This window comes from Megalops cyprinoides, chromosome 8, assembly GCF_013368585.1.
Source record: "Megalops cyprinoides isolate fMegCyp1 chromosome 8, fMegCyp1.pri, whole genome shotgun sequence".
NCBI lineage: Eukaryota > Metazoa > Chordata > Actinopteri > Elopiformes > Megalopidae > Megalops > Megalops cyprinoides.
The window spans coordinates 19,756,284-19,783,468 of NC_050590.1; the positions used below are offsets into that span (position 1 = coordinate 19,756,284).

General features: G+C 40.7%; 1 protein-coding gene across 1 annotated transcript in view; it reads right to left on the reverse strand.

Annotated features, from left to right (window-relative positions):
* Positions 1 to 346: 346 nt before the first annotated feature.
* Positions 347 to 27,185, reverse strand: part of LOC118782060 (A disintegrin and metalloproteinase with thrombospondin motifs 18-like) — a 45,325-nt gene continuing 18,486 nt past the window's right edge. Inside the window, exons 4-23 of the mRNA XM_036535301.1 lie at positions 26,130 to 26,391; positions 24,977 to 25,176; positions 24,336 to 24,419; positions 23,880 to 24,039; positions 23,445 to 23,550; positions 22,546 to 22,683; positions 21,904 to 22,057; positions 20,954 to 21,049; positions 20,573 to 20,721; positions 17,380 to 17,552; positions 14,257 to 14,387; positions 13,773 to 13,896; positions 12,710 to 12,954; positions 9,295 to 9,415; positions 8,652 to 8,778; positions 4,011 to 4,215; positions 2,290 to 2,484; positions 1,503 to 1,733; positions 1,237 to 1,390; positions 347 to 465 (exon numbers count right to left, since the gene is read on the reverse strand). Coding sequence (XP_036391194.1) covers positions 347 to 465; positions 1,237 to 1,390; positions 1,503 to 1,733; positions 2,290 to 2,484; positions 4,011 to 4,215; positions 8,652 to 8,778; positions 9,295 to 9,415; positions 12,710 to 12,954; positions 13,773 to 13,896; positions 14,257 to 14,387; positions 17,380 to 17,552; positions 20,573 to 20,721; positions 20,954 to 21,049; positions 21,904 to 22,057; positions 22,546 to 22,683; positions 23,445 to 23,550; positions 23,880 to 24,039; positions 24,336 to 24,419; positions 24,977 to 25,176; positions 26,130 to 26,391 — 3,174 coding nt within the window. The remainder of the gene's footprint in view (positions 466 to 1,236; positions 1,391 to 1,502; positions 1,734 to 2,289; positions 2,485 to 4,010; positions 4,216 to 8,651; positions 8,779 to 9,294; positions 9,416 to 12,709; positions 12,955 to 13,772; positions 13,897 to 14,256; positions 14,388 to 17,379; positions 17,553 to 20,572; positions 20,722 to 20,953; positions 21,050 to 21,903; positions 22,058 to 22,545; positions 22,684 to 23,444; positions 23,551 to 23,879; positions 24,040 to 24,335; positions 24,420 to 24,976; positions 25,177 to 26,129; positions 26,392 to 27,185) is intronic.

Genomic DNA, 27,185 nt, shown 5'->3' on the forward strand with positions numbered 1-27,185 from the left:
CTGTATATCCAGTCAAGAAAAACAGCTGATAAGTTCATATACTTGAAAAGGAAACAGTTATACAGTACAGGAGTATTTCCCCCCATAGCCATCAAGACTATCTTCTGCCCAGAACTGTGGAAGAAATATTTTTCTCGTTCCCACTTCTCAGACATCAAGTACTCCAGGACAAAGTCTCTGTGCTTCAGTTTTCTCCTGTGTGTGTTCCCAAAATCCGGTTTGGGCCTTCAGAGGTGCACTGCTCCATTTTCACTCTGTTTGCAAGAGTTGTGTTTCATGGCTTCAGTCAGTGGAATCCAGGACTCTGCATCAGTGTGACTGGTAATTGGAAAATAGTTGCCCCAGGCTACTGCTTCTTTAGGGAACAGGACTTGCAGCACTGCTGCCCATAGAATTTGTGGTTGCACACACCATGCTGAGGAACCAGGTGGCACCAGCTGAAGGAGTCAAGGCAAGGCTGCTCCTCTAAAAGAGATGAATATCCATAAAATTATTGTTATTAATTGTTTGTTTTACATTGAAAACAAAGGCAATCTGTCTGACTAAAACAGTGCGCGAAGCTCAGATCCAGCATGGCCAGATTACTTTACAAGAAACAACATACACACTGAAGTTATGGTTAAACTTGAAAGGAAACAGAGAAATTAGCAAATATTACACATCCAAATAAATGCATGTGAATGCAGCTATGATAAATGCATGCAGTAAACCCCTGTATAAGCATTACTATTGCCTAGGAATATTCTCCAGTAAACTAAAAAAATAAATAATCTTTCAAAATATTCTCCCCACGTAAAGCACAGAGGTGAAGCTGGCTCTGCTAAGGTGATGGAGATATGCTGTTGGTTAACTGAAATGGTTAACTGGCCATTCAAAAAGGTAAGACACTGGTTAGTTATTCCTCTAAAAATGTTCACTAAAATCATACATCTTTCTCAAAAAGGTATGTTGTGCATTTTGATAAATTGTATAACAGATTCTGAAACTGAATTTCTAATACTTTCTGAATTGAGAAGCCAATGTAACACTAAATGGAATGCAGTGCAGAATACATACACTAGTTCCAATTTACAGTTAGTTACATTTCACAATGGATATATAAATTTAATCTATGTTAATAAGACTATACAGTCTATATAGTCTTATTAACATGTGTAGGAATGGCACCAAATAAAGGATAGGATTTAGAAAGGATTGAATCCTTGGCACAGAGGATACATGTTGTGAGCACTGTACCTTTAAGGGCAGGTGTGGGAGCAGGGCAGAAGTGAGTGTTGCAGGCCCGGGATGTGAGGGGTCTGTGGTGAGGTAAGCACCCTGCAGTGGGCCGCCCCTGTCTCAAACACTGTGCACTACGGGTCTGTACCCCTCCTCCACAAGACACTGAGCACTGCCAGCACAGAGAAAAAGGCAGAGAAAAAGAAAAACGAGGAGGAAGTGAGATCAAATAAATACTCATCCAACATTGCCACCAGTTCCCCCTGAGATGAGGGAGGAGATACCTGCTGCCAGGGTGAGGTGTACCAGCCCATCACCATGGCGCTGGCAGTCCGGCCTGGCGTGGGCTTAGGTTCTGGGCATGCGCCCTTGCTGCAGACCTGCTGGAGCTCCAGGGCCGGCTTGGGCAGGTTCCTGCACCTTCTCAGGGGGAACTCCGTGTACTCATCCTGAAGGCTTCTCTCACCACAGAACAGCTCTCTCTTCTGAATGCCTGCGCCACAGGAGGTGGAGCACTGCAGAAAAACAAAGAACACCATTACTGGGAGAACTAACTGGTCATCCAATGATCATTAATCTTATCCCACAGCAAAAGCATAACGGAAAGCTGTAACCAAACTAATAAACATTTTGTGTGCCATCATCAGTTTGGTATTGCATGTTTTTGTGAAGCTGTGCCAGCATATTGGGCAGTTTGGATAAATGGGCGGCAGTGTAGCACAATGGTTAAGGAGCAGGACTCGTAACTGAAAGGTTGCCGGTTTGATCCCTGCTGGGAAACTGCTGCTTGTACCCTTGGGCAAGGTACTTAACCCACAATTGCCTCAGCTGTATAAATGGATAACATTGTAAAGAACTGTAACCTATGTAAGTCGCTTTGGATAAAAGCGTCTGCCAAATGAATAAATGTAAAATGGCAAGTCGGCTTGGGGGCTGTGGTCACTGAGTGTCTGCTTCTGCTTTCATATTGCAGAACCTGCAGTGGGTTGAACTTTTGTGTGTTTATATGTTTACTGAATGTGTGTGTTTTTGTGTGTGTATGCATACATGTGTGTGCACTAATGCCTTCACCTCACTCCAGGGCGTTGTCAGCCACTGTAGCTTGTCATTTTTAGGGCAGCGGCGCACCACACAGGTTTCCTGGGACTTGGGTTTGTGGTGTGGTTTGCACATGCTGTCCGGCACCACCACAGCCTTTGGCCCTGGATCAGTGAGACTGCAAAACACGCTGCGCTTCCTTAGACCACGTCCACATGTCTTGGAGCACTGCAAATACATACAAAGGCCCCCTTGATGTGAGACTGCAAACAGAAAGAATCAGTTCAATTTAAATTCTATTTGAGGAAAAAACAAGTTTTACGCGGAAATGAAAATAACTACATATTAAAGCCCATTACTGCAGTTGCAATAAAGTGTCTCAAATGAAATGAAATCCCTGGAAATTGATAACACTTATTTAGGAATGTCTTATCTGAAAAAAAACTGACAGACAAGGATTTATAAAATCACAGAAGGTCTTTGGGGTCTTAGTAAGTAGTAGAAACTGTAGTACAGGTGATATTCAAATAACTTGTTCCAATCAATGCACTGGAAGACATAACAATGACCAAAGCTAACACTGGTGTACAATAGAAACTCAATCTACAATTTCAAATACATTTAGACTTTTATCATTTCATACATTTTCTATAATATTATACTGAAATGATTTTTCATGATCTAGACACAAGAAGCCTGCAGTGATGTCCTGGTTCCTTTTATTCTATGGCATATGAGTAGACTTGTGATGGATTAATCTTTCGAAAAGAGCCTGTGTGGCAGTCCTTGTCACACCTGACAGAGATTAATGACACATAGTTCACATTGTCACAGACAGGGCATGAACTCTTAAAAATCAAAGAGTCAGGGTTTTCTGACATGGTCATACACCATCTGTGTGAGGTCAGTACGATAAAATCCCCACTGAGTGCTGAGACTGCCTTTATCATTCAGCAGCTAGAGTTCATTCCCTTTCCATTTCCCCTCACAAAATGACATACAGATTATTTCTGCATTATGATATTTAAAATGTCATTCCAAAGCATTATAACATGCATTGCATTATCCCTTAACTACTTAATTAAAGATGTAATACATATAACCCAGAAAATATACACCTCTTTTTATTGTCATTTTGATTTTGGATATAATGAGAAAATATTGTCACCTTCAACATCAAGATAACATTTCCTTTCATTCTTTATTTGAATATTGCAATGGTATATATAAAATATCTAAGTACATAATTTGAAATGAATTAAAAAGATGAATATTATTAATCTCAAAATTGATCAACAACCAGCAGAGGGCAGTGCTGTTTTTCATCTTGGCAGGAGAACAGTTTTGTACTGCATAGTAGTTCAAGTCTGCAACCACATATACAGCTTCTCTAGTTTGTGTTTATATTGCAATGATAAACAAAATTGAAACAATTAGCACAGTTAGTTTGAAATAGTAGATGTTAATGAAACTTTAAACAGTCATTCTTTAAATAACTGATTGTAACAGACAGGGGTCTGAGTGAAAATGAAACAGGTGTTTGAGAGTATAGCCATGTTGCTGTGAAACACAGCAAAGCAAGGACTACACTATAGTTCCAGCGTCCCTTGCTCTGTGGGTAAGATTTGAGGCTGCTGGAGTGAGGCAGCCTCATCCATCACATTGACAATAAAATCTGGCCCAAGTGTACACTGAGGGAAGCACTGAAGAATGAGGCATGAACTTAAGTGATGGGAGGTGACATTTTGCCTCACCTGGGACCATGCTCCAGTGCTCCACTCTGGTGGGCAGGCTTGCACGTTGCATGGCTGGACCTGTTCCGGGACTATGACAGGGCACAGTGAGTGTGCCAAAACCTCCTGTCTCTGGTACGTCACTTTGCGGATGCATCGGATATGACGCACCTGCTGGCCACCCCCACAAGTGCAACTACACGCCTCCCACTCTCCGGTCATCCAGCTGAAGATGAAGAGAGAAAGATGCATAATTTTTCCACGCAGTAACACCATTAACTCGGTGTTATACACAAGAAACACTTCTACAGAACCACTGAAATTTCAATACACAGAGCAAGATAAAAAAAATGAATTTATCTAGCAGCTATGCCATTTTTCCTTGTCTTGCCAAATGGATTGAGCTAATCAGGGTAAGGCTTTGATGGGAGACTTATTTGGAGAAGCAGCTGGTGTTTGAGAATGTTGCTGCGGGTAATGGTGTGAGTGAGCCAGTAGGCGTCACTCTTCTCTTTGGTTCAAATAGCTCCTCTGGGTTATTAGTTTGGAACACTGAGAGGGATGTTGTCAAGGAAGCTGTTGGGGTCATTAATCCAAATGCATGGGAGAGTAAGTTGCACTTTCCCAATCTTACGCCTTGCACTTTCCCAATATATAATTGCAACATAACAGAAAAAATATAATTGAACCTCTCAGAAAGAAATGTAAGATGGCACAGATATCATTGCTCCTGTGAGGCAATAACCTTGCTTTCTCCACACCATTTCATGAAATATAGAGCCAATTTATCATTTGCAATGCAGCTTGATTCATTCTAAACTCCTTTCAGCATCTTTTCACATCCTGAATCCATATACTTTATTTTAGGACCTGACACACACCCCACCCTCTTGTTCCATTCTCACAGGACACAAAGACCTGCCCTGATAGCATCAGTGCTCATCACACAGAGCAAGCTCAGCAGAGTCTATACACAGAAATAATATAATTGTGCCATAATTACACCATGATCAAGAGCAATCTGTGGTTTCATGAATCTCTTTCAGCACTTTCCAAGCCCCTAAGACCCCTTCCAATAGTGGAAAAAAAACATCACCAGGTGTGACTGAGAACAGAAACAATGCCAGGTAAGACATGAAGCTTATTCACTTATACCCCAACACATGTTTTCAGTCACACTTTTCATGCCCTTCTGAATACAAAAACCTGAATGTGGTATTTTAAATTTCACAGTCTACCATTCAACATTTAAGATAGCTGCAGAATTCTGGTATCTGAGAGTCCCTCTTGGCCAGAGATAAAGGCTGCTTCTAAAATAGAAGTTGTTTAGGCAGGGGAGATTATTGTAAATGAGTGGTCTGACAATGGTGTGGTAAGCAGGGCAGCCATCTGACACGGGTGGAGCTGGAGGGTGAGTTCTTGGACCCGGTAACACCCCACCACTCCCACTGCCCACTCCTGGACCTGCACTGAAACACTCTATTTATATCTGATTTCCTTTCAAATCATTTGACAAATTGGAGGGAAATGCTAAACTGTAATTTGAGGGGGGAAACATGAACCACACAGTGTTGGCTAGAAGCAGATAAATTCAGTGGCCCAAATAGAGCCAAAGGAGCATTTCTCTTTTTTAAATCATTGCTACACAAATAAAAAGCAAGTCAATTTTATTATGGATTACCAATTAATGCTAACCAGTCACCAGAAATGTAATTCAAAATGATGTATACAAGCAGTAGGATAATCATTTCATTTAGTTTCCATAATTCATTAGTCCTTAATATAGCTCTCATAGAAGGTTATAAATATAACCACACAAAAATGTAAAATCTGTAAGCACTACACTGTTGTGTTTCATAACAGTTGGCAAGCAGTGGTGCGGAGAAGGGCAGTTAATCTCTAACATTATCGGAAAGGGTAGGGGTATAGAGTCAGGTGATGCTTGGGCAATACAATGCAAATGCAAAAAACCATCCTAGATGTGCCTGATATTGTACTTCACCCACACCTTAGTCTCACACCAACCAGATTGAAGCATATGTAAATTCTCTTATGTTATAAAGACTTATCCTGTCTTTTAGATGATGTATTAACAGCCTGAAAATAATGTAACAATCAATGCAGCATTTTTATCTCAGATTATAGTATCCTTCCTCTGGCATCCCCCCATATTGCTCCTGAATGGTTTGGACCATGTATTGTACTCACTCTGGAAGCCCAATGTAAGTGAGTCTACAGCTGTGGCCTGTTTAAAGGCCCATTCTGTTAAAGAAAAAAAATGCAGAGCGGAGGCACCACGGGCACTGCAAAACTCTTTAAACACAAACATCCATCTTTTTGGTGACATTCTTGAGTTGCAGATGGAGTTGGCCCTTCACCGTGCCGTTTGATCTTTGGCGCTCCAAGATGCACGGAAGCCCATGGCCCTTCCAAACGAGCGTGCAGTGTCTGGCCAGAGCGGAGCTGCGGATTCCTGGCTGGCTAGACAGATCTGGCCCCGTGGGGCAGCCAGCACTTTTGCTACAATAAAACATGGACAGACCTGTCATCACTGCAGATATTTGCTGGAAAGATAAGCAACGCATTTTTCTCCCCTCCCCACTTTCTAACCTTTTTTTTTTTGTTTTTGAATGCATGCCCACATATTTTTTGGAAGTGATTTTAAAGAGTTCTTCTTATTTCCCCAAACTCAATTTTTATCATCCATAAATCCAAGCACTTAATCAGAGCAAAAGCTGGTCTGACCATTTCAAGAGTCTGGTGGAAGTGGAAGACGTTTTTTGAATATATGTTAGTGATATTAAATGATGGCATGCTTAATAACAAGTATGTGCACAAAGGATAATTCTGTGATCCAAGCAATTTCCCTGAGCAAAGATATCCTACAAAGCCCAGCTTACTTTCAAATGGTGGAAATTTCCTTCTGAACAACTATTAGCACCTATGGTAATCACACAGCTGAGGAGAACAGACATTGTAATAGAATTACACAATTATATGTAAGGTGGGATGGCACCCAACATGGTAATTAAACTCTTTACTGCCCAAGGAAATCTTAAGTTTTTGACTAAACATCCTTAACCCATAAAAAATAATATATTGGGAATATATTTTAGAGAATATATATTTTAGCTCAATAAATATATATAAAAATCCATGAATTATTTCCATTTATGTATGTTGGAAAATAATTTTTATTAACATGAATATATTTTAATTATATTTATAATTTATTCTTCGGCTGAGCAACATTTTTGTCAGTATATTACAATGTATTTCATTTCCGTATGGGCATAAAGATAATAATGTAGACTCAACCATGGAAAAATTATTTTAGCAACTGTGGTCTCAAACCACCTGTTATTTTTCAATGTAATAAATTTTAAATTATCAATTGTTATTTAAGTATGTGTCAAGTGTTACATACAATAAATAAAGGTTGTTCTTTTTCTTTGGAGAGAATAGTCATGTGGTGTTGATTTCCTGTTCAGTTCACTTTTATTGCAAGTAACCATGGTAATCCAAGCAGACACAACTATAAGCTGAAAGCGTGATATCTCCAAAGAAAAAGCCATTTTTCGGCTTTGTCACTGTTGTGGGCTTATGAAGACAAAAGTTCATAGCTATTAATGTGAACCTGTGGTGTAATTAATCCCTGGGATGATAAATTGCCCACAGATCACAAGAGAGCTGACAATGTAGTGTTCTTGTTAACTTCTGTGCTTATTCAACAATATTTTGTTTACTGTGAACTTTTAATGCCAGTATTTTGCAGGGCTTCCCCTCTTTGTTGGCCAAACTGCAGTCCATCCCTAACTAATGTTCTGCTGGGTCATTCCCCCAAATGTCTGGTTTTATGATGAGCAATAAGTATCAAGACCGTGACTTTACTGGTCTGTAATGGCTTTTAAACATCTACTTCCCTGGCTTTTTCAATGTCACTTGCCGCTTTCATTCTACCGGTGTCACTTTTATTTTATGCTTTTTGTCTTCTCAATGTGTGTGCATATGTGTGTGTGCGTGTGTGTGTGTGTGTGTGTGTGTGCGTGTGCGTGTGTGTGTGTGTGTGTGTGTGCGTGTGTGTGTGTGTGTGTGTGTGTGTGTGTGGGAGGGTGGGGTGGGGGGGGGGGTCTTTTTCAAGGAAGCTTAGTCTGTCCTGAAAAGGTTCAGGGAGGAAGAATCAGCACTTCTCTATGTCAGAGTCCCTAATCACATCAAAGCCATCTTGTTGCTGACCCTCATCAATACAACACAGAACCTCCCCACACCATTCAGGCAGAGCAGAGTCCTGCAATGTTGAGGACTCAGGGTTTTTTTCTGTCCATAGTGAACATCATCACAGGCTGGCCACGTCTGCAGGGTATGTTAATCCTGTTTTGTTTGGGGAAAAAAAGACTGCAGCCAAGACCAGAGCTCTGCAGCAAGTCTCTGTTGAGAAAACTCTGAGTTGTCCCTGCCCACAGCAAAGATGCCAGATGAAGTCCAGGGCTCTCTGCCACTGAACATGTAGTCACTGTATGTGTGTATGAGAGAGAGGGTTGCATATGCCCTGAGATTTGCAATTCAAGTGGACAACACATACGCGCACACACACACACACACACACACACACACACACACACACACACACACACAGTGAATGAACAAGATCTTTGGACTCACTAAGCTGGGCAAGGGTGTGTGTTGCAGAGGATAGATCCCACCACTGGTCTTGTTTGGGGATTGCAGAGAGTGGAGTTGACTTGGGTTCGCTGGTCTTGTAAACATATTGCTTTTGTTGAGATCCGACCTTAGAGAATAACACAACAGGTGTTTCTTCTATGAACATACAAGACAATGAATACCCTTCATTATTTTTTTCTCAAAAAGAAAACATATCCAGCAAGGTCAATGACAACTCTGGAGGGTTCCCTCATCTTTCAAATACGCCTCAAAACCCTTTTGGCGTCAGGCTAGTCACAAAAAGTCAGTAAACACTGTTTTCATCCTAAATACAGTGTTCAATGACTGAGTGATGTCCTCCTGTTACATACACCATAAATATCTGCTCTAGAAACTTTTCACAATGGCCTACTCTGTCCCTGGCTGGGTGGTTTCAGAAGGATAACCCCACAAAAGAAAAGGCAGATAAAAATCTCTGGTGCATGGTGCAGTCGTCAAGCCCAAGAGAGTTGAAATGGAGGGAGAGGAAGTCCAGTGATTGGGGAGAATATCCCACTCTTTCACTTCTCACAAAGGTGCTTTATTGAGCCCGGGCCAATGTCCCCTCATACACATAAAGGTCTCGTCAGCAGACTCCGCCCACCTCCAGCACAGGGAGCCGAACAGTCGGAGCGGACCACCCCCCAGGTATAATTGGGCTTCTTTTCACTCTTGGGTAGGGTGTACTCCCACACCACGCCTGGGTTCTTCCCCTGCAGCAGGATCTGAAAGACAGGAGCAGGGAGGGAAAGAGTGAGGTGGCAGTCAGGATATCATACCTCAACTACAGATTAATATCACTTGTTCAGTTTGAGAATCAGACTCTCTCTCTCTCTCTCCCTCTCTCTCTCTCTCTCTCTCTCTCTCTCTCTCTCTCTCTCTCTCTCTCTCTCTCTCTCCCTTACACACACACACACACACACACACACACACACACAATGATCATAGCAAATAGAGGGTTAACAACACATGGCCTTTCTCAAAGACAGTTGTCACTGATGAAGTGGTAACAATAAGCTGTGCAGGAGGTATGTGAGTGTGTATGGGTGTGTGTTCTGGGGCAAGCTTAGATCTTAGGGTGGCAAGTGTGGGGCACTAGGTTTATCTCCCTGCAACAAATCATGCAGGGGCACTAAAGCATGGCAAATGCAATATTCTCATACTCTCGCATGCAGTCAATAGCTATTTTTCATACTACAGGTCACACTAAATGCAGAATAGGTACTACTCTGCTGATGTCATCTGAGAAAATCATTATTAATGTCCCACTGGGGAGCTGAATTACGTATCACATCAAATATATAACTTCTGATTTCAAATCCCATTTGATTCAATGGAGGAAGTGTTGTGTATATGTAGTTGATATGCGTCTTCTAGTGATCTGAAGATGATCTGCTTAGATGAAGATTAGTCACTTGCCAATAAACACAAGAAGTGCAAAAGAAATCTACATCAGTTTGTATTAAAGGTAAGACACTTCTTCATTGCCTATTCCTTATAACTTCAAAAATTAAAATGACTAGAATTTTTGGTACATGCAAATAGATATCTGACTTTATATCAATTCATTTACATTGTTAAAGCTATGAACATGTCTATCAACATTTATAATTATTCATAATATTGAAGATGAAATTGGCTTTACTGCATCGACATGAACAGAAAGCAGTGATTTGCATTTTTGCATGATTTCACAACAGCTAAGTAAAGCAAGGCATGTGTTAAGAATATGAACTCATAACAAAACAAATCCAATGCATTCTCCTCTGATTCCAGCACAGGTAAGAGAAACCAAACAGCACAGCAGTAGGCATTGTGAGAACCAGAGTGAATTTAAAATCATGTCACAATAGTCTCCACAGTGAGTTCTGAAAAAAGTGAGATACAAAACATTTAAACTAACCCCCAGAACGATCTATTGCTGTGGCTGCATTCCATGGGACCTAGCCAGCCAGCCTACAATTCTGTCCAAATTTACTGACACTGAGAATCTCTCGCACTTCTAGCCCCCGACCCAGCGGTGTCTGATGTCTACCTGGAACACACTTGACACCTGTCTTCAGACTCAGCAGCAGGGCAAGTCCCGCCACAGGCACTCCACAGTGCAGAGAGATTTACAGCTTCTAGAGTTACACCAAATACTGCTGCTGGAACCTGACAGACCCTCTCTGAACTGCAGACCGCACAGACTTTACTTGGGGGCGCAAATGTTAAAACAATGGAGCAGGCCAAACTCTCCCAAGCAAATAACTTTGATGGCCCGGAAGCCTCCTGATGCTGATGCCCCTGTAGTCACATGCTAGAGTAGTTTAACCCCAACAAACACCAGCATGGTCAATATGTTGGAATAATCCCTATACAATTTCTTACCTGACCCATGAACTTATAAAGCACACCATATCATATTCAGTTTTTGCCCTCTCAGGCCAATCTAAAGCCATTGTCAAAGTTCACGATAGTGTTTTGAATTGTTTATATAACTACCTGAGTCAAGGTCTGAGACTGAAAGGCATTATATCATATGTGTCTGTTATTTTAAGGCATAAAATGTCTACCAGACTTAATAAAACACCACTGTTTAAACTTTTAATTTGAAAGCATTTAAGGCTGTGGTCTTCACAATATGCCTCTGATGTACAAGATCAATGTACAGAAATCTTAATCTCTTAATCTTTTTCTTATGTATTCTCTTTATTAGTTTAATTATGGAACATACTTTGAGAGATTAACCCTGTCTCAGCTGCAGACTGGCACTACATGACCCCCCACGTGAATGAATAATTTTCTCACAACATTGCTGTAACATAGTTAGCAAGGTGATTCTGCCTTTCTGTTGTTACAATGTTGTAGAAAAGAATTTAAAAACATTACATTTTACCTAGGCTCAAACCAGTGGAATGGGACCAATACAGCTGACAATGACAATAGAAGCTTGCCCATTAGTCCATTCCAAAAACTGTAAAAAGGTCTACACACCAAAACAAAACCTCAATAACCCATGAATCCTCCAAAAACCCATACAATAATGACATTCCAAAGATCCCCCTCAACCAATCCCAGAGTATGGATGACCAGGAGTCTCATTTAACCTCAGCAGCAGGTCAGAGATAGCTCAAGGCTTCCTTGAAATGAACTTTTAAAATGACTTCTTTACACCATATCTGTGATGAATAATGTGCCATTCATAATTCACCTGGTTTCCTGCCTGCTACCATGCAAGACAAGCCAGGCTGGAAAAAAAACATTCATGGAAAATATATAGAAACACAGAAGCCTCAGGCAACTTATACAGTAAATGACACACTTTAAGATTATTTACAAACCTCAGCAAGTTAATTGCTGACTGTATAACCTTAATCATTTACTCAAGAGACTTTCAAGTCCATTTCGTTTACAACAAATCTCTTTGCATCATTTGAAGAAGCTATCATATGCCCATTGTGACTTACAGCATATTTTACATATTATTCGTTCATATATTTACTCAAGATGTTCCAATGAGATGTGTTTTGCAAGGGAATCACAGTAGTCTCGCAAGGGAATCTTGCAACACCCTGACCACCACACTACACTGGCAACTATGTGGTTTTAAGCATCTTTAATTGTCATAGCCCTCATAATTTTACAATACTATAGAAGTAGGTAACTTGTATTGGGACAGACACAGGTATGTCCAATGGAATTGATGCAATTTGACTTTACTGCACATATGGCCTCTGATATATATAGAATTCCCTGCCGACTTGAGTAATGTACACAGAACAGGCATCCCTGACACACCCCTCAACAGATGAAGACCTCACTCAGCTGAAATCCTTGACTGATGAGCTTAAAGCCACTCTGATACAGCAGGACTGAACAACAATTAATCCTGAACAGTAGCATTACTCCGTCATAAAACTTTACCCCCTCCCTGGTCTTTTTCATCTGACAGGGAGCCAGAGCAGTCTGCCAAAGTCCTGTCACTGCTAATTCCCTAACAGACATCAAGGGACGGGACCCACAGAAGGAAATCTTACTTCAAAGACCAGCGTCTCATTAGTTGGCCCCGCTGCGTATAGGCTCTCCGGCCGGTTGAAGGAGCGCTGATAGTCAAACACTGTCCCAGCGAATTGGAACACTCCTGGCCAATCAACGGTCCAGTCCCCTGTCAGATAGTATTTCTTCTTCATATTGAGGACAGCCAGATAGCTGGTGGAGATTTCCATTTCTTGCACATGGATGCTTCTCGCTCCAGCTGGGATGGTCACTACGGGGTAGTACTCTTAAGAGAAAGAGAGAAGGGGTGCGAGAGAGAGAGAGTTTATCCATCTGTAAGTCCTGTCTTAAGTCAAAACCATCTCTTCTGTCTCATTCATAAGCTGTAGATCTACCAATAGGTTCAATACTTTGTGTTTCTGATTATAATGACAAGTGATAATTTCTATTATAGCAGGGAGAAAAATGTCATGCACTGGTGTTTTTTTCACTTTTTCATTATTTTTTCCCAATTTGTTTTGTCAAAAATTTCAAAAAGTCAAAATATTGCTGCAGAAGTAAATCTAGAATTTTAATTTAGGTGATATCATTTCAGTCTGGTAAATACAAACTTTTACCACAAGGTTTTTTGCTACCCTTCATCTGTTCAAAGTAATATTTTCTACAGAAATGCACAGTCTGTAGGAAATGCCTGCCCAATCTAAAAAAATAAAGCACACAATATGAATCCAAGTATATGTGGCAGGTTCAAAGGCCTACTCTGGGACCCATCTCCTGGTAGAGTGGCTCTTGGTGGTTCTGTGCAAGTGTGGATTGAGCTCTCTGGAGAAGCCTAAGTCTCTCAGTGGCATCTGCTATTGGACTCACCCTGTCATGTTCTGACAGCTCTGAAAAACCACTGCCAAAAAGAACTCTGCCCTTCATCATGCTTGTGAGAAGTGGCAGGTGAATAAATGAGGTTTGAGTTTTTCTGTTCATTCCTGCAGCTTAGAGATCCATCTCAGGGCCCTCTGTCTAAGCTGAACCAAATAAATGGCCACAACTACAGAGGTAACGGAGGAAGATTAACGGGGGCAGATTTGGCAAATGAATTGCGTGCCGTACCATTTGCTCTGTGCTGCAGGAGATACTGGCCCTTAAAGAACTTGCATGTAGAGTTGTCTCCCTTACACACACCGCAGGCATCCACAGTTGACTTTGAACCCAGAATCTGGTCACATCCAACAGGCTATAGTATGGACATAGAGTTAGCAAGGCCATTATGTTAACAGTATAGCAATTCCTTACTTATACATGGTCTCCCTCTTAAATGGGAGCAACTGTAGGGCTGTTGGTTGGTAATTTGCTTGTTAAGTACAATTAATCAAAATCAATTTAATTGCAGCTTGAAATCAGTTTGTACATTTCTGAAAACAGTGTTAGTTGAATGCACCAAGCACACACTAAGTCAATAGATCTTGTAGGGCTCATTAACAAATGCTTGGTGCAGCCAACCAAATAAATTGACAGTGTTTTATTTTCTCATAGGCCAACCCTAGATACCTTTTAATGTAGAAAGTGAAAGGAACATGGGTAGTGACGTCTGTACCTCACATATCCCATCGATGCAAACGTCCCTTCTGTGGTCTGAGCAGGATGTGCCATCCTTGACTTTGCTGGACATAGCGAAGAAGAAGTCAAAGTCCTCCGCAATGCAGTACAGCTTGCAGATGTCCTCCTCTGGAAGGGCATGAGCACATTCATCTCTCAACAAGTGGATGTGCTTGTGTATGCAAGGATGGCTCAGCCATGCTTCAACTGCCATGTGTCTGGACATTCTTGGCACTTCATAAATTAACATGTTCATTCTGTTTTTTTTTAGAGGTTTGAGGTTCAGGTTTGAAAATAATCTTTAAAAAAAGCTCCATTCCACATGTTTTATATGTTTATATTTATCAGCCCAGGTGCTTTCAGTTAACTTTAGCCTTCATGTGTACAACACACGCTGTAAAACTGCACTAACACAATCAGAAGTGTAGATGTACTTTTACATTGTCACCATTAATAATACTATTAATTGCGGAAGCCAAGAATTATTTTTTTTTAATGCAGTTATCTCGAGATCACAAGTTAATTATTTTCATATCTCAAGATAACAAAGCTCGTTTTCTCGAGATAACGAGTAAATTTATCTTCTTGTGATAACGAGTTAATTATTTCGTTATCATGAGAAAACAAAAGGATCATGAGAAAACAAAAGGTCATTTCCTCTTATTACTCATAATCAGAGGTGAACACCCCGGCTTCAGAAAGTAGAAGTCCTACCATGTATTTGTTCTAGCCATTCACTAAACAAGGTGATTTCACTAATTAGCTCCTCTACCTGGATGAAGAGTTGTGCTAATTAAATTCAGCTGGTGTAGTGCATGGGTGGAACAAATAGGTGGCAGGACATTTACTTTCTGAAGCCGGGGTGTCCACCTCTGCTTATAATGTTTATCAGAGATCAGGAGTGCCATACTAGGAGTGCTCAATCAACAAACATAATGATATAAAGACACATATACTGTATGTATAAAATGTTGTACAAATATTTGTTTCTTCTAATGATTATCTTGGTAGTAGCTGAATACATACTTAATTGCATGTACAGCATTCATTTTATATTTCATCCTTGCACAATTCACTAGCACACTCCTTATGCCAGTTACCTGCATATCTGTACACTGTATATTAGCAGCCATATTAGATTTTTTTGCTGAATTTGTACAAGGTCATAGTGAAAAGCCAAGGGGTGTGATAAGCATATTCCATTCAATAAAAAAGCGGGTGTGTCTGAAGGCTCTGTGTGCCCCAAATGTATTTTCTCTGATGAATAGATTTGAAAACTGCATAACATTCCATGCATCAAAACAGGCCACTGAGAGCAAGAATCACTTCACTGCCTGGTGATTCTGCGATTGAAACAAATGACAGGCGAAGACTCCCATACAGCCCCAATCTGAAGCACCTGTAAATAGTGATGGATAGCCTTGATCTCCGTCCAGCAGCTGCTCACAGTGCAGCCACAACTCCTCTGAGCTCACTGAGGAGTGACTGACCACAGCATAAGCAAGATGTTCATGTTGTAATGCTCCATATGCCTCAAAAACTACATCCTCTTTATCTACTAACCTGAGGATTTTGGTGTTTGAATCATTCAGCATGTAGCATGTAACAGTGTTGATTGTAAGTTCAGCTATAAAAACCTACAACAATTTTGACAGTACTCTTTCAGCTGTAGAAGCTAGTGACAGCACTGACAGTTCTGTTCTGTGCTAGATGTCTGTAACAAAGCTGACAGCATGGTTTCATTCTAAAGATCTGTAACAGAGCTGGTGATATGGCTCAGCAGTACAAGCATGTAATAATGCAGAGACTGGTGCTCCACATCACAGACAGTAAAATTCCCACCCCAGTAAATGACAAGCTGTTACAAATGGGCCCATAAAAGAGGGAATGCAGGAAAGGCAGTGTCTCCACCATTCACTAGACCTGGACCCAGCACTAGGTTGTATGGCCTAGGACAGCCAATGAAGCAGTATCATCACAAGGCTAAGCACTGGATTCATGCTTCCTTATTACTTCTGATGTGTCTTCTTTATGACTTCAATTGAGGTATGATCTTGTGGAAACAATACAGATAAAGTTAATTATTGAAAGCATGTTTGGTAAGGGGAGTGTAATTTCAACATTCTATATTAAAACATACACTGATGAATGAGTATACTGTATATTTTATAAATAAGGCCTGGTTGTGTATTGTGCTGCTGTTGCTTGTTATCTAAACTGGAAATGGAGTAACAAATCAAACATATATGTTTTGGCATTAGAGAAAATGGCAGAGGGACCACCATCAACAGCTGCTGGAGCTGAAAAATCCAACAACAGTGGATTTGTGTTTTTAATTGGATCTTGTGCTTAGCACTCAGTTTCTCAGCGGTAAGTGTCCCTGCCTCAGTTAAAACCCCACTTGCCCTCTGAAAGTGCGCCAAGACCCCGACCACATGGAGGGGCACCCAGTATGTCGGTCTAGCCCATCATTCCCACTCTGTGATCCTCTGTAGATAGCAGCACTACCAAAGCACCACCTTTGAAAACCTGTCATGGTCCTCCACCTGTGTCCCAGGGGCCTTTTCACAACTTGCTTTCTATCTCCATTAATCAAGGCTCTCATCCTAATGGGCTGACACAGTTAAACCTGCCTCAGGGCTTTCCAGCATTCGTTCTCTAAGTGAAAGCAGGCAGCTACACGTCCCCTGTTCAGATGTGAAACATAGCTCACCATCTCTGGTGAAGCATCCCCCGTCATAGAGAATGCCTTTAATAGAGTGCAGAAGTTTTCTAGCTTCAAGAATCATAACATTACATACCTTTTCGTCATATAGAAACAAATATTTCACAGGAAAGAAACACCATATTCTGTGCAAGCACAATTAAATAAAAAATATAGATAATGCAAATGGAATGGCATGAAATACCACATAGTCCTTCTGAGTAATCTTGTACATAATTACAAGCTCATTTTAATGAGATCATACTTTGCATGCTTCAATGCAATTTTTTGCATCCCTTGATTTACAAAGTTGGGATTTCCTATCAACTACTTCCTTGGAGGTGAGGCACATAGGAGTCTAATCGGATGCTTCTGCTCTGTACAATAATGAAGTGAACATAAAAATAGTTTCCATACCTTCCACTTTTGTGTAGGGTTTCCATTTGTAGTACCAACCCCTGAAGGGCTTACTGTTGTACTCTGCACACTGTTGGGCACGGAAGTCCACTCCGTTGGGCTCGCACACTTTAGTGTTGCACAACTGGTATAATCGACTGGAGCCTTGGCAGAACTTGCCATTGTATTGCGGCCTAGGGAAAGAGTTGCCAATTAAAGATGCAAGCATCATAGTCTGAACAGCATCAAGCTTTGCACTTGATGATGAAGAAACCCGTGTGTAAAGCTGACATGTATAGTACAATATTAATGGCCAGATTAGTTTATGTTGTTTGGCTTCTCACATGAAATCACATTGTTGTACAATCATAGATTCTTTGTACTCTGCAGTCCAAAAGCACTATACAGGTTGAAGTAAAATGTTTTTTTTTTTTTTTTTTTTTCCATAACACAGGTGCAAAAGCAGTGCTATGTGCAGTATTCTGACCCTGGAGTTCAGAGGCCTGGAATCCTGAGGTCCAGTGTTTAGGGCTCTAACTACTACTCCATGCTACTGCTAGAGACTTAGACAGTTACCAATTCCCAGAGAACTGAAGCCATAAGAGTCTCTAATGCCACATACAAGGAAGCTATCACAGCACAGAACATGCCCATAGGTTCCCTCCCCCCGTTAAGTGGGGCTTCAACATGATTTTCTGAGACATGTACTTAACCAAGAGCATTTTGGGCATGCCTCCACTGTGAAACCTCAAAGCAAATAACTGGTCAGAGCCTGCTGGATCACAATACAGCAGGGTATTTGTTAGCAGCCAGTTTATTACTTTAGTCTGTCCATTTACAAATAGAGGAATTTATGCTCAGAATGTGTCAAAAATGAAGACAGATCTGACCATCACACGCCCCTTTAGATTGATCAGAGCTTCTTCTCTAAACTAATCAAAGTTTAGCCATCACAATGTCAAAACACCACTGCTGTTATAAAGCTACCACTCCAAACCTTTGGCTAAAAGCTTGTTTGCACCACGCCTCTCCTGGCATGGGGGAAGGTCTCAGGATGGGCTCACAGTCTGATCCAATTATAGCTCATGCATATAGACACATGGTCCCATATGTTAGAGCACTTACAGCCAGGCTAATGAGGAAGTGGGTGTCAATGTTGCTGTGATTCAGATATGGGATACAGGTTATCTATTGCCACACTGAGTCAGCAAGATGAGTCTTGACACCAGGATCAATCAGCCAAATCTAATGCTTATAAAAGTAAACATGGACATTTTTCAGTCTTGTTGAAGTTTTTTTTTTTTTTTTTTTTTCCCTGTATAACACAATACCAAAACATTACATGGGAAGTGGGATTCTAAACTTCCACAGCCTGTGGCCATCCTGTCTATTTGTTGCAACCTTCCCATTCCACCACAGCTCTGCTCTGCTGCTCAGTGCTAAGGCACCTTCTCCAAATCCACTATCAAAGTAATGCTGAGCCAAAGCACAACATGCCCCCATGACCTCTCCTCCATCCTCCTAGGATTCACAGCATGCCCTCCTGACCTCTCCTTCATCTTCCCAGGTTTTACTGTGGATCTGGAACCCGATAACATCTAAGCCTGTATGCTGTCAATTAAAGCTGTATTTTCACAATCATAAAATATGTTTATGAGAACACCAGCAATTTGCAATGTAAATGCAATCTGATCAATGTCTTCAGACAGTGTCTGTTTGGGTCTTTGGGTTTGTGCCAAGCTGTTTTACAAATTCAGACATTTATAGGCATAGATATTACTAAAACAGGTGAGGAGAAAGTGTAGCCAGGACAACTGAGAAAAGAAATCTTTATCAGTAAAATTTATAGATAAATGTTCTAATATTTTATGTTGATAGCATGCATCTTTTGGAAGTATTCAGATTGTTCTCTGAAAAGGAATGCAGAGGTCTCTGACATGGGTTTAGAGTACCTTTCAAAGCATAGTGGAGATAAGTAGGTTGAAGTGCATGATAATGTAGAAAACACTTCCTACTTTTCAGATGCAGGTCTTATATAGTTTCCACAACTGTCTGCTTGTAGATGCCATCTGTTTGATATTTTTGATATCTTACTTCTCAAGGCATAAATTATATAAACAGTTAGCCCTAAATGGTAGTGTCACAGAGAAACATAACTCATCATGTCACATATCACAGTCATAACATTGAAAATGCAAATGTGTGAAACTCTTTGTGGATATATTGGTCAAACTAGTCATCCTGTCAAGCATTTCCTATCAAACATTCAGACTGAGGTAAAGATATCTTCATAAAAGCTAAAAAACATGTATGCAAAAAATGCTTTTTCTGACATTCTCTAATTAGTTCTGGTTTGATAACATTCTAGTATGTATTGTTTGTGCATATTTGCACTCATCTTTAAATTGGGAATGCCCACTGATTTTTTGCAGTTTTTCCATCTCATAGCTGCTACCATCACTGATAACTGCCTTCGCCTGATACAGGTGCTATAAGATATTGCTTTCTTTACACACCGCAGTCCCCATTCCAGGCTTCAGCAGACATGAATTGGATGATAGCACATCATATGCAGCTTTATGCGGGCAGACTGTGGGCCACAAACTGACCAGTGGGTGTTGCTGATGAGCTATGGGAAGGACAAACCCCTGGCTGACCCACCCTCCCCCCAGCCAAATAAAGCCAATTTTGTTCTGCTGTCATGAGCTCCTGGTTATTGTCAGCTAATGACATGACTTTGATCGAACCTGGGTTGTAGAGACATATTGCTACTATTTTAAGGTGTGGTTGATATTCATTCCTTTGAGTGCTAATTAATGTTGCAAAATCATTTAGCACTGAAATGTGTGGTTAAAACTAAGGCAAGGAGTGGCCAGAAGAGCAGCCTGGTTTTTTAGATCAAACTTTAATCAAAAAGAATACAGAACAAGAGACCCATCACAAGTATACTATCAACAATGCTTCTTAGAAAGATGTTGGTTGTATATGAACAAGCCAAATAAGACATCAGCACTAGCTGTAATCCAAGATTGTATCTGGAATTACCTAGCCCGTTCTTCTTTCTTAGGGAGTCTGAAAGAGGGTTTCAGAAGTGTAAGCAACCTGGTAATTGTAACTGCTGTATTTAGCCACTTTAGAGCTTGAAAAATGGCTCAGAAAGAAGAAACTACTGATAAAATGATTCATGGTGGCACATGACATTAGGACACAGTACCTGGGGCTGTTGCAGGATCTTTCCCTGTACATCACACCCCCTCCGCAGGTACGTGAGCAGTCAGACCATCCAGACCACTCTGACCACTGACCATGGACAGCACTTGGGCCATGATCCCCGAATCTCACACATTGGCCTCTACGACACCACTGCACAAGGCAGCACACAGAACAGGGAGAGGTACTGTAAGTGTTACCTTGGTTCAGATCACATCACAGTTCCTGGTTTGGGCAGGTGCCCTGTGCTGCCATCAGAAGCCTGATAAACCTATTTTAGGTCATCAAATAATTGCAAAATTCTTGTGAATAGAATTTGGATAACATTATAAGGCACATCTTTATGGTGTTGCTCAAGAAATAAATACACAAGAAATACACTTACCATGTTTGTTCCACAACTTGTTCCTTCAGCAGCTGGCATGAACTTAGTCTCACATCTGTGCCCTGTCCTGTGGCACCACAGAGACTTGCAGATGTCCTGCATGATACAGACAGAGCCTATTAGCACAGCAGCAGGCCTGCAAGCCTAAGTCTAAAGTGCAACCAAATGCACAAAAACTAGCTTCAGGTTAACACAGCTGCAAAAAAAAAAATGTACACATTTGTCCAAAGTAATTGTTATATTTTAGAGATGAAATGAAATGTTACCACTATTTTATTATTTCTTTTGCTAATATAATATTTTTAATAATCTGAGACAAAGTGTGGCTGGGAGTTTCTCTGTGGATGTATGCCATGCTGGCCCACAGCCCGATTACATCTGGTAGACAGAAAGGGCTTTAAAACCAGTCCCACTGTGCTAATATAGTGCTGATTTCTGTTTAGTTGCACACTGCAGTCCGTAAGAATGCATGGCTAATTAAGTCTCCCCTGTTCTGCAAGACAGCCAGAATCCCAAAAACAAGCCCACAGATAGCCCATATCCTTTTAATTAAGATGTCGAGTAGGTCATGTCTGAACTTTGTTCTCCAAGGTCCAGGCTTCAAGTTTTGGGAACAAAAGAGGATGGAGATATTCAATGGTATGGACCATACCATAAAGCTAATCTGAAATCTGGACCCTCTAAGGACCTCTGGGTTTTCCTGAGCCTTGTTTTGCCTATTTAATGATTGATGTTTGAAGTGTGATAGTTAACTTATTTACCTCAAATAAATCCACAACATTAAATTTACAGTAGATGTAACACAATAACTAATTCCAAGACATTAACTGTCGGGCTAAATGGCTGACACAATGACTATAGTTTTTGCATCAAACCTCATCAGACCTGGCCCCCTATCCCCTACTATAACTGCTGCTGGACAGCTTGACAAATCCATTGTGGTCAGATACCTTCACAAAATCCAGATTACAGAGCTTTGCCTTTGAGCCAAACTGCCATTTGCACTGTGTGTCAGCATCATACAGCTGGCCAGGGAGCTGCTCAGGGTATTTATATTGTCCAATTTGCTTCGGCTCATCCACCAAACAAGAAGCTTGAGCTGTTCTGTGAAAAAACACACTTACATTTAAAAATAAAATTGATCTTTCAAGAACTGACATCACAGTAAGAAATCCCACTGTTCAGAAAAAGCAATACAATTAAATTCAATAAAAATGTTTTCCATTTGTATTAGCTTCCTGACAGAAATGTGTACAATGTGCATTTCACATGGTTATCCTTTTAAATGTCTGGATAACCTTAACCTACCCTAAATCTATCCTTTTATATGTCTGCTTGGTAAGTAAAGCAATTCAGGCTTAGCACGTTGCTCAGGTGTACAAATGCAAAGTCACACCAGGGATTTCAACCTGCAGCCTACTGAATTCTATTTCCTAACCACTGTGGTGCACTGATTTATTTAGACATCATTCTTCATAATTACAGTATCAGAGGCAAAAACATCTAGTGAGATGGGTCCCAAGTGAATGTACTGTGAAAACAAATATCCACAGCTGGACAGTGTAATTGAGTTTATAATGGATTGGGCATACCCAAGGAACCGGCTGAGGTACTGGCGGCTGCAGGCAGACCAGGAGAAAACACCATTTTTTCCGGCCAATGTGGGCGACATGATATTTCCCTCCGCCTTCCTGCATGGGTTCCCCTCACCATCATGAATCATGCCAAAACTAAAGCACCCAGAGAGGAGAAATTTATCCACAGAGATAGTAGACAAGTGGCCTCGGACCACAATTCAGTCTTCTCAGGAGATCCTCACACTATTGTAGCTGTTCATCAAATACTGTCTGACAAACAAGTGTGAAGGAGTGCAAATGCATAGTCTCATACTTTCCCAAAAGTAGTTGTGTTAAATGAGTATGCTGTTGTGGAAAATGATGAGCATCCCCATCACATAATTTTTTGTTTTCTATGTTACAGGACTATTGTGCTCTATGCCCTACATGCAGTGTTATAGTGTTATATTTTTCTGTGCACTTCCCTGGTCCATAGAAATGGACACTCAGAGATCCATTTACCTTAATTTTACCAAACACATTAAATCATTGAAAATTGTACATATTCTGACACGCTACCCACTCAGTATTTCTCACAGAAAGTTTCATTTCCAGTTTATGTTAATTGAATGCCAAGCAAGAATACATAAGCAACAAAATTAAATTGCACAAGTCAGATATAAACTCACTCTTTTCTCAATGGTAACACATCAACACAAAAAATATCCTGCCCAAGACAAATCTGGCCATGTACAAAGAAGGCAACTAATGCTTCACTGTCAAGAAAAAAGCCTTGCAGCTAAAGCACTAGTAGTAGCCATGATATTTAACTGCTTTTACAAGAAGTTGTGTTTAGGAATAAATAAAAGCAATGTCACTTCTCTCCCCAGGCAATGCATTCATATAGCTGCAAATGTACAGAAGAATGAACATACTTGTGCCCAGATTCATGTGCTATGGTAAAAGCCAGACCTAGTCCTGTGTCTTCATTTATGGTGCAGCTCCGGTATTTACTGCACATCCCACTTATGGGGGCAAAACCTGCAAACAAAGAGCAAATCGTGCTGTCACAAATTTGTATGTGTGTTCCTGCTCAACAGCTTACCCAAAATATCACATATGTAGTTTCAACCTCATCTAACCTGGCTGATGCTTACATCCAAGGTGCCTTGCCTCTGCAGACACTCGTATAAATGGACTAGTCCAGGCGAAGTTCCAGATACAGATGGCCCCTACCATGGATCCGAGCTCATGACCTTAGGGTCATAAATCTTGAGCCCAGGCCGCTAATCAGCAGAGTGACCCCATTACCTCCACAGCCCTGTCCTACTTATTCCAAGGGTATAATCCCACAGCCCCCAACCCCTCACCAAGAGTATCACAAGGTTCATTTTTCCAGGAGCAGATGTCCAACCCAGTAAGCAGCACGGCGTGGTCATGACGTTTCCCATTCTTCCCGACAAGACCTGACTGCCACTGGCAGAAACTATTCAGGGACTGGTCAGCATGGTGGTTTATCATCAGGCCCAGCTACCCAAAACACAACAAATTTTGGATTAGGGTTGCAAAAAGGCATGTTAAATTTCTGTGTTAATTGCCATTATATTAACGTATGCATGGCTAAACCACGACATGATAATACAATGATCTGAGAACTTTTTTCATTGTAGAAATTGTAAAAGTACAATAAATGTGTCTTCTCATTCTGAATCTACAGTATGTGCTATTAATTCTGTACATTCCTAAACATTTTTGTTTTTAACTAACTGGAATTGTTTTTGTTGTCTGTGCATCATTTAATGTTTTATGCATTCATTTACACTTACTGGATCTTGCTCAAGAAGAAGGAGGCTGACAACAACAATGTTTATATCAGTTCCAATGGTGCCATCCTTGAAAAGACTGGATACCTATGTACACAGCATAGGTATATTACATTATTGTCATTTATTAGACACTCTTATCCTGAGCAACTTACACAGGCTACAATGTTTACATACTATCCATTTATATAGTTGGCCAGTGCCGGCCAGAAGCTTTATGGAGTTTTTCTTTCCACTGTTACCTTAGGCTTGCTCTCAGGGGGTCTCAGGCCTGGTAACAGTGCAAAACTGCTTTGTGACAACTATAAAAATAAAATTGAATTTAAAAAATTGAACTGAATATTTACTGAGGCAATTCTGAGTTAAGTACCTTGCCCAAGGGTACAGCAGCAATGCCCCTGTGGAGAATTGAACCAGCAACCTTTCGGTTATGAGCCCTGCTCCTTACTACTATACTACACTGCCACTAGTTACATTCAATTAGCAGAAATAGCACATGGGTTTTTTCAGATATTATCAAACATTAAAATTAAATAGCTTTGCTTGGTTATCTTTAATGTTTCCCTTCAGGCATAGCACAGTTGACTGATAGGACCTTGCATTATCTCTGAGCCCCCCACCCCTGAGCCACCTCCCAAAATCACCATGTTCATGACGGTTAGGACGTAGGTGGTGACGTTCTCTCTTCCATGTTTCTCTAGCATTTTCCGGTCTGCTACCACCAGTGTTTCCACATTCAGCCCCCCCACCTTGTTGGAGGTGATAGGTGAGCGCTTGGCCCTGCCTTGCAGTTCAAACTCATCAGGCATAATGGGTTGATCCTCGGCAGGGGGCTTAGGAGTGTCTGCAGACACAAGTGGAAGAGAGAAGTGTGCTTTGGACAGCAGTTGAGATAAATGTTTTCCTTTTCCAGGACCATCCCAGATAAGCACACCAGGGTAGTGTTGAGAGATAAGGAAATATTTAGTCATTCACTTAGTGCTCTGCTTCTGTATTGTCTTGTTCACATGCCAGGGAATTCATCCAGTTATACATGGAATCTGGGCACACAAAGTAAGATGGACATTTTATGTCCATTTATGTTTTGCCATTTTTGATTTACCTTTACAAACTATTTTTGACTATAGGTGGTGTTTATAGTTTATCGTTCATTTGATGAAAACAAGTTGGCTTGAAAATGCCAGCTTACTGTTATTATTTCTTCTTATTATTCTGTACATAACTCTTTACGCAACTCCTCCTACAGGTTTTCAGTTACACTTACAAAATCTGGTCGATGCCTTCAGCTAGTATGGGACTGCATTGCTTGTGCTTTTGGTCTCAATGCATAACATATTTTTCGTCAACATATTTCCCATTGACTAACATTGGATTGGATGTTCAGGATCTGAACATTCTATCACAGGCAGTTGACATCACAATAGGACTGCTATGGTTAGAGAGCTCATGGTTGTCGGCTCTTAGTCATCTGGTGTGACTCTCACACTTTCAGCCTTAGTTGTACACTCCCATGCTCTAAATACAGGACAGTTAAGCTTGAAATTCATTTTAAGCTTTCTGGTAAAAAACAAGATGTATTTAAAGGAAAGCCCTGGTTATTTTTTTTTTTTTCAATTGGACATATCAATTATACATCAAATAAATTTCTATGCAATGTTCTATGCAAGGAATATTTATAAATGCTTGGAACATCCAACCAATGAGTTTCTCTGAATTTTATTTTCTTGCAGAATGACTCAAAGAGCACTTTAACTAATGTGCATGCCTGTTATATAAGGACAAAGTTTCCTTACATACATTGCTTGTGTTGTCCACAGAAGTGTTGCCTCTGCAGTTTCCCATGCTGGTGCTTGTGGTGATGGAGGAGATGCAGGGAAGGGTTGAATGGTCTTGGGAAGTCGGATGTTGGCCTGCTGTTGTATATCCGGTTCTCAGCTGAGCGTTTATAGACCACGTGTGGGTGGTGTCCACTGGGAGCACTGTAGTTGTGCTCCACAGCCAGGTGCTGGGGCAAGGGGGTAATGAAGAACTCCTCGTCTGCTGTCCGGATCAAACCTGACTGATAAAACATGAGAGAGCAAATAATAGAATGTTGCATGAGAATGTCGACACAAAATTTCAGTGGTATGTTCAGACAGATGCCAAGAATAATGGTTGAGACACTCAGATCTTTACATTAAGGTTAGGACTTTAGAGCCCTCAAGCAAAACACTTAGTGTCAATCACTGCAGTAAAAAATTCTAGCTTTATTAAATATAAGCAATATAAGTTGCCATGGACATGGGTGTCTGCCATAGTAAACAATGAAATAGTGGAATGTTCTCCAAAAGTAAATAAATAAATAACATATAGTAAATCAGAGTGTGAGGATGAATCTCATAGCTTAGGTAACATACAGCGTAACCCATGCAATTCCATTTGTCTCATTTGCTATGGGAAATCCATGTTCCACACTATACATTTGAGGCAATGACAGGTTAGATTTTGCTTTAAAAAAGAAAAAGACAGCATAGAAGTGTTTCAAAACAAAGTGTTCCCCGTCACTACTCTTTAATTAAACAGAGCTTCCTGTAAAGACTGCCAGACACTGCAAAGAGAGGGGCAAAGGGGACATTAGAAAAAGAAAAGTTGAAACATCCTTTCAGAAACTCAGCTGCCTGTAAAAACACATTACTGGTCTTGGTTATTAATCATCCACCATCGCAGCCTTGTTATCTGAGCATCTGTTTGAAAGAGTGTGTATATTTGATTAGCAGACAGAACAGCTCTGCAGCTGGATCTGCTTACACTCACATGTTAGAGGAGGGTTTCAATGTCCAAGAGGGAACTCTATCAGTGATAATTTAACCAGCA